This window comes from Acomys russatus, chromosome 1, assembly GCF_903995435.1.
Source record: "Acomys russatus chromosome 1, mAcoRus1.1, whole genome shotgun sequence".
In the NCBI taxonomy this organism is placed as follows: Eukaryota; Metazoa; Chordata; class Mammalia; order Rodentia; family Muridae; genus Acomys; species Acomys russatus.
In genome coordinates, this window is record NC_067137.1 from 23,151,796 (window position 1) to 23,164,635 (window position 12,840).

The 12,840-nt window shown below is 46.8% G+C and overlaps 1 protein-coding gene across 1 annotated transcript in view; it reads right to left on the reverse strand.

Annotated features, from left to right (window-relative positions):
* Znf512 (zinc finger protein 512) overlaps positions 1–4,420 on the reverse strand; it is a 34,537-nt gene extending 30,117 nt beyond the window's left edge. Inside the window, exons 1-2 of the mRNA XM_051171777.1 lie at positions 4,232–4,420; positions 3,630–3,688 (exon numbers count right to left, since the gene is read on the reverse strand). Coding sequence (XP_051027734.1) covers positions 3,630–3,688; positions 4,232–4,261 — 89 coding nt within the window. The 5' untranslated portion in view covers positions 4,262–4,420. The remainder of the gene's footprint in view (positions 1–3,629; positions 3,689–4,231) is intronic.
* Between the last annotated feature and the right edge of the window lie 8,420 nt (positions 4,421–12,840).

The window sequence follows — 12,840 nt, forward strand, 5'->3', positions numbered from 1 at the left end:
CTAGAAGTGAAAGGCATTCCAGACAATAAGAACAATCTCTATTTAATAAAGACTTCCCAATTAGAGCAGGGGCTGTCTCTGACGTGGACTCTGATGTCTGCTTCTGGATCATTCCCTTGGTTGGGCTGCCTTGTTGGGCCCCAGTGGAAGAGGATGCATTTAGTCCTGATGCAACTTGATGTGACAGGCTGGGCTGGTGGGGTAGGGGCTCCCCTTTTCTAAAAAGGGGAGGGAGGAAAGGGGATGGGAGGGTGAGACTGGAAGGAGAGGAGGGAGGGGCCTTCGGTAGGAATATAAAGTGAATAAAACCTTTTTTTTTTTTTAACTGTAATTTAAAAAAAAAAAGAAGAAGAAGGAAAAAAAGACTTCACATCACCAACAGGCCACTAAGAGACAAGTCCCTACCGACTGCTGCTAGAAAAGTCTTATAGAGAATGTCTTTATTGTCAACAGACTCAGAAATCTCCATCGGCTATCTCATGAATAAGCATAAGCATGGGAGAGAATCAATAGTTCACAGGATCAGCATGATTAGCATATGGCAGGCTAAGTCAAGGTGGCTAAGAGCCTCTCTCTCTGCAGGGTGGTGGCACACACCTTTAATTCCAGCAGAGGTAGGCAGATGGCTGTAAATTGGAGGCCAGCCTGGTCTACAGTGCAAGCTCCTGGACAGCCAGGGCTACCCAGAAAGACTGTGTCTCAAAAAACCAACCAACCAACCAAACAAACAAACAAAACAAAAACCCTCTCCTCTAGGTTATTATCTTGTTTTTAAATGATTCAGCAAAACAAGTGTTTTGTACCACCTGTCATCCCAAGGCAGTTTTATTTATCAAAAATGATACTAGAACAAATGCCTCATTATCACGCAATGCCTTTCATGACTAGTGACTTTATAATTATCACTGGTGTAGCAAGTCTCTGCTTCTAATCCTAAATGACAAGGTTAGCCTATTATCAATGCTTTTTGGATTAAGAATTTTTAAGAGCCTCAGCCGGACAGTGGTGGCGCATGCCTTTAATCCCAGCACTCGGGAGGCAGAGGCAGGCGGATTGCTGTGAGTTCAAGGCCAGCCTGGTCTACAAAGTGAGTCCTGGACAGTCAAGGCTACACAGAGAAACCCTGTCTCAAACAATAAAAAAAAAAAAAAAAAAAAAAAAGAGCCTCTAGTCCAGTGGTTCTCAACCTGTTGCTATGACCCATTTGGGGTTTCCTAAGACCACTGGAAAAACACAAATATTTACATTATGATTCATAACAGCAGCAAAATTACAGTTATGAAGGAGCAATGAAAATAACTTTATGGCTGGGGAGAGTCACCACATGAGGAACTTGGTTAAAGGGCTACAGCACTAGGAAGGCTGAGAACCACTGTTCCTTGCCCATTCTTCTAAGAGCAAATATATAGATTTCATTAAAAAAACAAAAAACAAAAAAACAACAAAAAAAAGACTTTTGGGTCAGCTTAGCATACTTTGTAGTCGACCTATCTTTTTTTTTTCCCCAGCCCCTGCCCCTTGGCCTATTCAACCTCTCTTTAAAGACTGCTATTTTCCATGCTTGCATTCTACTCTCAACCCATCAGCTTTCAAAGCATCAACTCTCAAACTTTGCAGTCCCCTAAGAAGATAATTAAGAATGAGTATTCCTGGGGCTGGAGACGTGGCTCAGTGCCTAAGAGCACTTGCTCTTCCTGCAGAGGACCCAGATTTGATTCCCAGTATCCACACAGAGATTCACAATCATCCATAACACCAGTTCTAGGGGCCCCAATGGCCTCTTCTGACCTCCGTACGACATCGCGTGAGCAAAACAATAAACGCATAAAATAAATAAACCTAAGAGTTGGTTTTTTGGTTTATTTGTTTGGTGTGTGTGTGTGTGTGTGTGTGTGTGTGTGTGTGTGTGTGTGTGTTTCAAAGACTTCAACCCTGGCTAAGAGAAGGGCTTCTCATTGGCCTTCATATTGCTTAACAACTCTCTCCAGCAAACCAAGGTGCACACTGACACACGCTGCTTTTACCACAGTTCCTAGAGGAGCTTGTGAATACACTCATCTTGCACAGGAAAATAGTGTCTCCAATTACTTTTCACAGAAGGTAACTCTCAAGTCTGCATTTCAGATCTGCTTCCATTTGAAGTGCAGACCCATTTGTTTTGTTTTTGATGTTACCTCTCGTTCAGAAATTCCCAGTTTGGTTTAGGAATCCCAAATCCAGAGACAGAGACCTGCAGACACCCTACGCTCCTCCTCCCCTCTCCTCCAATCACAGGCATCTGTAATAGTTACTATTATCACACACCACATGTCTTTCTTAGGTACAAGTTTTACTTACCCTTCAACCCACATCCACGTCTTCAAAAATGACCCTTCCCCTCCAGGATAATTACAGTTCCAGTACCTTACGGTGCCCCAATGCCTTTATGAGCTGGCTCTTGCTATCTTCTCTAGAGGATGCCTTGCAATGCCCTACACCTGCTGCCATCTTCCAGACCAATGATACAGAACTAGTTATTATAAACATCTTTTATCTGCTCAGACGCTGTTCTCTTGGGACAGGAGGTTGCAACTCCTATCTAGTCAACTGCCTTATTCTTTGACCCTCAAGCCTGTCTTCGTGTGGAATATTCTGGTAATACTGAAACCATCACTCCACTCCCCAAAAGTGGTATTAAGTTCCACTATAAAAATATTGACTAGCAGTGCACAGATCATAGGTGCAGCCCATGCCTGTGATGCCAGCACTGGGAAGGCTGAGAAAAAGAAGAACGCAAAAGTTCAAGTCCAGCCTGGGCGACATAGTTAGTTCTTAGCCAGGCTGAGCTAGAATGAAGCCCTCTCTCAAACAGACAAACCACGTGTGTGCTGGCACGGGCATGTAATCCCAGTACTCAGGAGGCAGACGCAGGAATACTGCAAGTTACAGGCCAGCCTAAGCTTCATAGGGTACTTCCAGACACTGAGGCCCTACCTCAAAACAAAATTTTTTTTCCCTATTACACTGGATTGTGTTGCTATGCTAACCTGTCTCATCTGTTGAGCCATTAGCTCTGTTTTCCATGCCTGTATACCCAACCTACTACACAGCTGGCACAAATCAGACATCTAATAAGTGTCATCTAAACGAATGAATTCACCAGGGAGGTCCAAGTTAATAAGAATCTTTTTTGTATTAGCCATGGAAAAACTTAGCACATTCATTACACAAAATAATAAATCGGCGTCACAACTAAGCAGCTTGGAAGTATAAAGATTGCTTACAGCTATTTTTATTTTCCTTCCCAAGTTCACCAATTATGAGCACATATTTGATCTGGGGGGAGGGGAGCAGGGCTTACCACTAACTGAATCACACATTCCATTTTTATTATAATTCATTGCAAGCTAGGTCTTCCTTTCCCACATTAGGACTATACCTGCACTGCCCAACCCAGCAGCCACTAGCCACCGACGGCTATCGAAATTTAAGTCAATTAAAATTAAATAAAATGTGTAGCTCAGTTCTTCAACTGCACTAGCCACATTCAAGTGCCCAAAAGCTTGTGACGCTCCACAGTGCAGACACAGAACATCTTTATCAGCACTGTGTACATGATTACAAAAATGTCCTCGGAAAACCTCACTTACTTCTTAGCTCCCACGATCCTGGTGCTCCTCTGCTGCTTAGAGGACGTGGGTCCCGGAGTCTAGCAAATCATAAGCACACGAGTAAGTGCTAGGGGACCTCTGAACCTCATCCACAAAGAAATCAAACCCCCTAGTGCCTAGATGTGACGCTCTCCCGGCAACTACTTCAAATGGACCGAGGGCGACACTTTTTAGAAAACGTGTGCCATCCTATTTTTCTACCATGTAAAGGTGGGTTGACAATACCAGAGCTTTCATCTTTACCCATTCTCAAAGCCTTATCCTAGACGGAGGCTCGAAAAGGAAGACGTGGGGGGGAGGGGGGCGGGGGGGGGCAAATAGATAAAAGAAACGGGGGGGGCACTGGGGATGCTGAAAGAATATAAACTACAATCTGTTGAGGAACTGAGTTCGAGGGCATGGAGAATAGACAAAAATAAAAATGGGGAAAGGGGGGGGCAGCTGGATCTCATATAAAAGGGTGGGGCCTACGATGGGCTCTGAAAAATCCAACTCTGAGTACCGGACAAAAGAAAGGGACCGCGCGTTCTCGGCTCCACAGTTCTAGTTCTAAAGTATAATGGTCACACCAAGAAACTCACGGCGGTGACTGCACTGTGTCTGGAAGACATCACTCCCCCTCCACACCTAACAATTCACCCAAGGGCTCCGGCCAGACCAACGCCACTTCCGCTCTCCTCGCCGCTACCGGATGTGGTCTCAGCGGCGACTAGCCCTGTTCTGAACATCTACTTCCGCCTAGCCGCTTCCAAGGGGTCTGCGGCAGGGAAGGAGTCACGTGATGGCTCGGCTTCCTCTTCCATTGAGACCCCGCCTCCCCATCGCAACAGGGAACTCGGAGACCCTCCGGGCGGGAGGGTTGGAGCAAATGGGAGGAGTCTGAATATTTAAAGGGTCCTCGTGAACCCCAACCTTGAGTTCCTAGCGTTTGCACACCTAGTCCCAGCCATCCCACAAGTGGTCTTACAGGTGCAAATGGAGTTCAAGTATCGCCCTTTATTGATCTCAAATTACAGACCCATTCTCACCCCCTTCTCTCCCAGATGCTCTGTCACTGTAGGCAGTGGCTGAGCAGGAAGCGGCAGCTGGGTGAAGCTCTGCAGGATGTACTTACTAGGGGCAGATCTCTGCTGTCCACTAACTTCATGCCTCCAAACTTGCCCAGCCTTTGAAATATTTGGTGTGGTCCCTAGGAGATATACTTAAATAAGTCTTGAACTCTTAGACAAGCTGTATCTGGGCCTTTCCTTAGGGGAACTGTGCTTGAGCCTCTCCTTGGCACTGTCTCTCAGTGTGACCGCTCTGGCTCTTCTCAGAGTGACAGCTGCGGTTCTCAGAATGACTGTCTCTCAGAATGACCTACACTTATTGGAGGCCCCAAGGGGCAGAGCTGTCCAGGCCAGCTTGACTTCTTCCTTGTCCACATGTGGTGTCTGTGAGTCCTAGCGTCTCCACCTGTTTTCTTCTGATGGGTCCAAAGCCTGCCCAGCTATTTGCTGGCCACTGGTCTCTAGACTGGGACACTACGATTTGAGGTCTTGAGGGTATCTGATACCTGCCCCCCCCCCCCAGTGCACTATGGGTTGCCTCTCATGTTGTCCCTTCCCCCTAGGGCACACTCTGTGGTGGGGTGGAACAGTTTGACTGCTGCCTCCGAAGGAGTATTTACAAGAACAAGTTCGAGCTGACTTTTGTGGGTCCTAGCTAGGTGAGCAGCTGATGGCCCTCATGCTGGGACAGATGGCTCTTGGCGCATTCATCTTTGTAACATTTCCTCACGCGCAGGCTGCAGCCATAGTCTCCAATGTAACCTTTGTCCCTCTGGCAGAGCTGTCGTGGGGAACAGAAGGTGTCAGGGTCACTTCCTGGCAGCTTTCTTGCTATATAACTATTCTGGCATATGGCCCATGAGTTTGAGGCCAGCCTGGTCTACATCACAAGTTCCAGGCCAACTGAGGCTACATAGTGAGACCTTGTTGCAAAAACAAAAGCAAAAACAAAACAGAAGAGGAAGAAAAAGAAAATCTTAGTACTCAGGAGGTTGAGGCAGGAGGATGGCTAGTTGTAGGTCATCTTAGGCACATAGGGAGGCTCTCTGAAAACCCCAAATAATAATACTGATTACTAATTATTATCATTACTTTATATTACTAATTAATAGTTATCATTTTTATTATTATTATTACCACTACTATACCTAATAGGTAGATTTGTACTAAGCTGTGGGAACAAAGTGAGTGAGTGGTGTTATTCAGTAGAACTTTCAGAATCACATGTACCATGAACAGCAAAAGAGAGATGTGAAGGCATTTCCTAGGTAGCGAATCCCTGTGTGAGTGTAAGGTACTGTCTTTATCAACAGCATCCTGGGACAGGTGCAGACACAGGTATTAGTTGAGCTCAGCATCATGGAGGTGTGTGAGGGCGTGGCACCTTCGCTCCTCTTGTGCTGGGAAAGCCTGAAGGGCTCGGACCTGTCCCTTACAGGTGATTGTGAAGAACCTGTCTTCGGGGACCAGGGTGGTGCTCAAGTCGCACTATGGCTATGAGGTAGAAGAGGTGAAGATCCTGGGGAAGGAGCGTTACTTGGTGGCCCACACGTCAGATACGCTGCTGCTGGGAGACCTGAACACTAACCGCCTCAGTGAGGTGGGAACCGAGAAAGGATGGGTGGGTAATGGGACGTCTTGGCTTGCTTTCTGAGGACCCAGTACCCCAACAAGCAAGGTCTCCAAAGGAGGCCCTGCCATTCTGATGCTGTTTCAAGGAGTGAGAGGTATAGACTCCTGGAGTACGGATTTCCCTAGTTGGACTGTTTTTGTGTGTCGTCTCTCGGAAGTGCAGAGATCAGGGCAAGAATCTGAAGCAGCGCATCTTTTGTGTGACGTCAGACCTCCCTGAATGCCATCTCTCCTCCTCCCTACCGACATCCTTCCAGCCTTGTCTTGGGTAATGGTCTCTGCTGTTTTCTCCTTACTTTGCAGATAGCCTGGCAAGGATCTGGTGGCAATGAGAAATATTTCTTTGAAAATGAGAATGTGAGTAGAGCCTGACTTCCTGCCACCATTTCGATAAGCCCCATTCCAGCCCCTGGTCAGAAGGGTGAGGGGCAAGTGGATCTGATATAAATGGTGGGGCCTACGGCGGGCTCTGAAAACCCAACTCTGAGTACCGGACAAAAGAAAGGACCGCGTGTTCTCGGCTCCACAGTTCTAAAGTATAATGCTCACACCAAGAAACTCACGGCGGTGACTGCACTGTTTCTGGAAGACGTCACTCGCCCTCCACGCCTAACAATTCACCCAAGGGCTCCCTCCGGCCAGACCAACACCATTTCTGTTCTCCTCTCCTCTACAGGATGTGGTCCAGCCCTGTTCTGAACATCTACTTTACCCTAGCTTCTTTGGAGGGGGCTGCAACAGGGAAGGAGTCACGTGATGACTGGTATTCCTCTTCTATTGAGACCCCATATTCCCAACTCCACAGCGGACTAGGGAGGCCATGGTGGGGGGCGGGGTTGGAGCAAATAGGAATCTGAAATTTTAAGGAGTCCTCGTGAACCCCAACCTTGAGTATGCACACCTAGTCCCAGCCATCCCACAAGTGGTCTTACGGGTGCAAATGGAGTTCAAGTATCACCCCTTTATTGATCTCAAATTACAGACCCATTCTCACCTGCTTCTCTCCCAGATGCTCTGTCACTGTAGGCAGTGGCTGAGCAGGAAGCGGCAGCTGGGTGAAGCTCTGCAGGATGTACTTACTAGGGGCAGATCTCTCCTGTCCACTAACTTCATGCCTCCAAACTTGCCCAGCCTTTGAAATTTTTGGTGTCTTTGTTAGGATTCTGCTTCAGTCCGCCTACCTGTGATGTCATTGCCTACCAGCCATGAGGGCGTGTCCCTGCCCAGGGCAATATAAAAGGACAGTCCTACCTTGCCCCTCTGTCTTTCTCTCTCTCTCTTATCACTCTTCCTGTCTCTGTCTCTGTCTCTTTCCCTCTCTCTCTGGGGTACCCCTTCCCTCTTTCTTTCTCCCCCCATGCTCATTTAATAAACTCCTCTGTAGTATAATATCTGGCATCTGGTAACTTATTTCCTTATATCTTATATCTTTATTATTAATTATAAAATTGGTGGCTTTGTATGCGAAAGGCTCTTCCATTACTAAAAAGTCTGGAATCCTTTACACCGAACTCCATTCTTCCACATCTCATTCTAAATCTCCATTCACTTCCCGTCTTAACCCAGCACTGCCCTCCCTTCAGACCACAATTATAAGCTGAGATAAAATTCTACTGCTTTGCTTTCTCTGGGGACCCAGCACAGAACGCAGACTAGGGTAGTTGCACTTGCCCCAGGCCAACTGTGGAGAACCCTTCCTGACCAGCCTTTCAAGACTGCTACTGAGGTAAATGGATGCTCTCTTTGTCTAGGTTCCCCAGGCTTCAGGAGCATCTAACCTTGGCCCTAAGAGCACTCGGGCACTGGGCTTCCTGTCCCTACTGCCTGTGCAGGGGAATGGTCTGGGAGCTAAGCCTCGCCAGGTAAGAAAAAAGACACTGCTGCACTGCTACATTACAGGGTTCATAAGAGGATGGAAGAGGATGGTGGGAACAGACATTACCCCATGGGGTGCGCTCAGGTGGCCAGATGGCACCTGCTAACACTACTCCCTCCTTCATAGCCAGCTTGTGCATCCGAGCTGTTCCAAAGCGACCCTGTATCTCAGTGTGCCTGCTCTGGCTCCTCTCAGAGTGACTGCTGCAGCGCTCAGAAGGACTGGAGTGAGTCTGCTCGGAATGACTGCAGATGAGTCTGGAAGGCCTGTGTGGCCTGGTATTACAAAGAATGTAGTGCGTTCCTTCCAGAAGATCTATGGCTTTTCCTGACAGAGGGGCTGGAAGAGGTTCTTTCAGAGAGTCTACCATGGCTCCTTTTGGTAGAACTGCTTTGTGTCCTCCGGGTGGGATTAAGATAGACCCTTTTTGAGGGACTGGGACATGTCTGAGAAGAGGAACTCTGTAGGCTCCTCCCCAAAAGACTGTGTGGTCTCTTTGCAGAGGGATTGTTTCCTCTTCTCTCTGGAGGACCATGAGGGCTCCTCCCTGAGGGATTCCAAGGGCTTCTCCTAGGACTAGGTTGTCTCCTCTCTGATGGACTGTGACCTCTTCCTTTGAAGAGACTTTGATGGGAGGGACTGCAATGACTCCTGTCAGAGGGACTGCTGTGCTTTCTCTGAGAAGCACTGTAATGATTGTAATGTCTCCTCAGAGACGTTTCAGTGAGTTCTCTCAGAGAGGCTGCGCTGGGTTCTTTCAGGCTTATTACACAGGGCTCTCTCCCTGAAGAAGCCATGATGTTCCTCCTCCTGTGCGTGCTTCTCTTTAAGGTGACTCTGAGGGTTCTCTTCAAGGAGGAGTCAGGCACTACTCTCTCTTGGGCCTGAAATTTGGCTCCGACATTAGAACAGTTCCTAGACGCTGGGCTGTACTTTTTCTTTGCTCTACTGTTGACATTTGGAACTCTCCTCAAAGGCTGTATGATTGAAGCAGCCTGGATAGAGACGTGTCTTTCAGAGACCCTGGTCTTCTGCCACTGCAGAGGTCTGGGTTGGAGAGCGCTCACTTGTTTTGGCTGTTGAGCTTGTGTAGATTGGTCACTTGTCCCTGCGATCTGCCCTCTTGCTTAGGGATCAAACCTGTTGCCCCTCGCTTGACAACTGGTGTGCTGGCCCCTGTTAGGCAGAAATCCTTGGCTTTTTGTTTGGGGTGTAAATTTTTGCTTGAGCACAAATTGCCTGGCCTTGTCCTGTCCTCAGGCTTCTGTCGAGAATTAATCACAACTCTATTTGCTGTTTTTAATATCTGCCTTAGGCCCTGAAAAAGCAGTTGGGTGAACTTGGGCTGAGAGGATTTTTAGGCTGTCTCTTTGAAGAAACGGTGGTTGTTTGAGAGGGTGTAATACTCTTGCTTCTTGACAGATCAGTCAGTGTTCCGGAAGGACTCTCTTCTGCCATCCCATTGGTTTTGTAGAGATTTGTGTTTGTTTTAGGTCTTCAGTGGTTGTCCTGGTTGGCTCTGTTAAATCAGAGCTCTTCCTGAGGCTTGATTTGGCCCATTTCCCATCCTGATCACTCTCTGATACAGAGTGAACCTGACAAAAATCATAGTCTTTGGCCTCTGCCTTTCCTACCACATCTCTGCTGCCCTCCATGTTTTGTTTTGTTTTGTTTTTTTCTAACATGGCCTTGTACAGAAGCGGGAGACTGGCATGATCTGGACTGGAAATCTCTTTTAAGAGGACTTCCGGAAGCCACCTTCCAGGTTTTAGGTTTCCGTTGTGGTGGTGATGTAGTGCCCTTCCATGGATCAGCTCGGTTTCCTCCTCGGTACTTTGAGACTCAGGGCCTTTGGAAGAGCAGGCAGTACTCTTAAATTCTGAGCCATCTCTCCAGCCCGATGGTTGCATTTTCAATGCTCATATTCTGGGGTTTAGTTAGCCTAGCTGCTACCTGCCGTGGCTGCTGGGTCTCAAAGGTGAGCTCTGCAGAGTCTCCATTTCCCACAGCTTCACTGGTTTGCTTGGTTGATGATGCTGAGGATCCTTCTGTTTGCAGCTATGACTTAGAGGTCGGACTGAGAGATTCAGGAAGCTGAGATCCCTGCCCTGGTGTTATCCCTGAAGCAGAATCTGGGACTTGACAGAATGGTCTTGGTGGTGACACCAAGATTGTCCCCTTTGAGATCTTTTCCCCGAGCTCACCACCACACGTCTTAAGACTTGAGGATGTGGCCTTGGAGATTTCTCTACACATCCAGTCTATTCACTGGCATTGGAGTTATTCCAAGAAATTGTGAATTTGCTGCCATGACTCAAGCGGGTTCATTAAAAAAACAACAACAACAACAACAACAACAACAACAACAACAACAAAAAAAAAAACCAAAGGATTCTCTTGAAACCTTGCCTCTACCACTAAGTTAGATGATTTCACACCTTGAAAAGGCGTCCCAGGGTTCAACAGAACAGATTTGGTACATCGAGCTGCTGAGCCAGGGGTCAACTCAAAGGACTCCATACTTTGCAACTGTAGCCCTGAACTGGGCCTCCCAGACTGTATGCACTGAGATTTTGACTCAGAAGAATTCATACCTTGAAATTGTGGAGCAGAGTTAATACCTTGAACGTTTGTTCCTTGAGTCAATTTAAAAGGCTTTATACCCTGCAAATGTGGCCCCAAGTATACCTTTCATCGAATTTGTACATTGCAGGTTGTATCCTAAAGGTACTACATGCAGATTGTTTTACCCTGGAGTTAATTCAGAATTCAAATCTCGCAAGTGTTTTCCTCGAAGTTTTGGAGCTTGTAAATGTGGTCTAGGATTGTGTCTGGTAGAATTCACAGACTGAGATTCTTGTCTTGGAGGATGTGCAGAATTATTAGTATCTTGCAAAGTTTTAGTACTGCACCAAACAGGATTTACACACTGAATTTGTGACTCTGGAGATGTTGTGCACCTTGAATAAGTGGCCCAAGATTATACCTATTAGAGTTTCCACCCTGAGGGTTTTGGCCTGGAGTGCAGACAGTAGTAGTCATGCCTTGAATATGTAATTCAGAATTGCCCCCAGTAGAATTTACACATTGAATTTGTGGTCCTAGAATTGATGTCCAATGATTCACTCTTTGCAAATGTGCTTCAGGATTGCATTCAGTGGAATTCACACACTGAGGACTTGACCCTGGGGTGCATGCAGAAGAATTTACACCTTGGAAATGTGGCTCAGAGTTGTATCCAGTAGAATCTATACAATGCAATTTTGATCCTGAAATGCATGTGGAAGAATTCATTCCATGCAAATGTGATGCAGGGGTGCACACCGAATTCATACACTGAGGGTTTGGCTCTGGAATGCATGCAGAAGAGTTTATAGCTTGCAAATATGACCCAGGTGTACATATTGAGAATTTGTATCGGGGGTACATGCAGAATTCATATCTTCCAAGTGTGGCCCAAGGCAGAACACCTTAGATTTTATACCTTGAAGGTCTGGACCAGAGTGCAACTCAGAGGAGTCTGCATCCTCCATCCCAGTGTCAGATGACAGAACATTTTTACAGTGACTCCAGTCACAGGATTTCCTACCTTGCAATCTAGACTCATGCTTGAATTCCAGAGATGACTCATCTAGAAGCGTGGTCTCTGTACACACCTGAGGAGGTTTTATCTCTTGCAGCTGTAGCCCAGGGCTGAGCCCTAAAGACTGCATACCTCTTCCCAGGTCCAGCTCAGAGGACGTCACGTCTTGCAACGTTTGCTCTGAGTTGAATCCCACTGATTTCAGGTCTTGAAGCTTTGTCCGTAATTCTGACGCCTTGATATGTTGCAAATGTGGCTCATCATTGAACACCATTGACTTTATACTCTGAAGCTGTTGCTTTTGACCTAGTGTGTGAGATTTCCCATCTCGCTCCTGCTTTCCAGCATTGAGTTCAGAAGGTATCACGCTATAAATTGGTGGGTTTGAGGGCAACTCTGATAATCCCACAACCTGCAATTCTGCACCACGATCAACCTCCTTATCTTTCATTGTTTGTTGGTTTGTGAGCTCAGCGCTCACACCTTTAACTCTGATCTAGGGTTGAGTGCCTCAGAGGTCATACCTTGAAGGTGTAATTCTGGTGTTAACATAGGTGGTATCCTGCCCTGTAACTGAGAGGGTAACTGGAGCTGCAGAGGTTTCCTATCAAATGCCTATCAATGGCCTATCAAGACCATTAAAAGATTTTACATCTTGCCACAGTGGCTGATGCACAAAGCCCATGGGTCTCTCTTTTTAGAAAGTGTCCCCTGAAGTCACTTGAGAAGGCTTCATACCTGTAAGTGCAGGCCAGGACTGACCTCTGTAGATCTTCCATCTTGAAGTTTCGTCCCCAGAATCAACTTGGAATAGTTCTCATCCTGCAGCTGAGGGCCTGAGTTTAACCTCACAGATCCCCCATTTGGGGGCTTTGGCTCTGGTGTTAACTCCAGTGTCATACTTTGTAACTTTGGGCCTTGACTAAACTCTACAGATTCCATATCTTGGAGCTTTTCCTCCTTGAACCAACTCAGATGGATTTTTATTGTGTCTGTGGTCCAAAACTGAAGTTCACTGATGTTACACCTTGGGATTTTACCTGTGTTGTT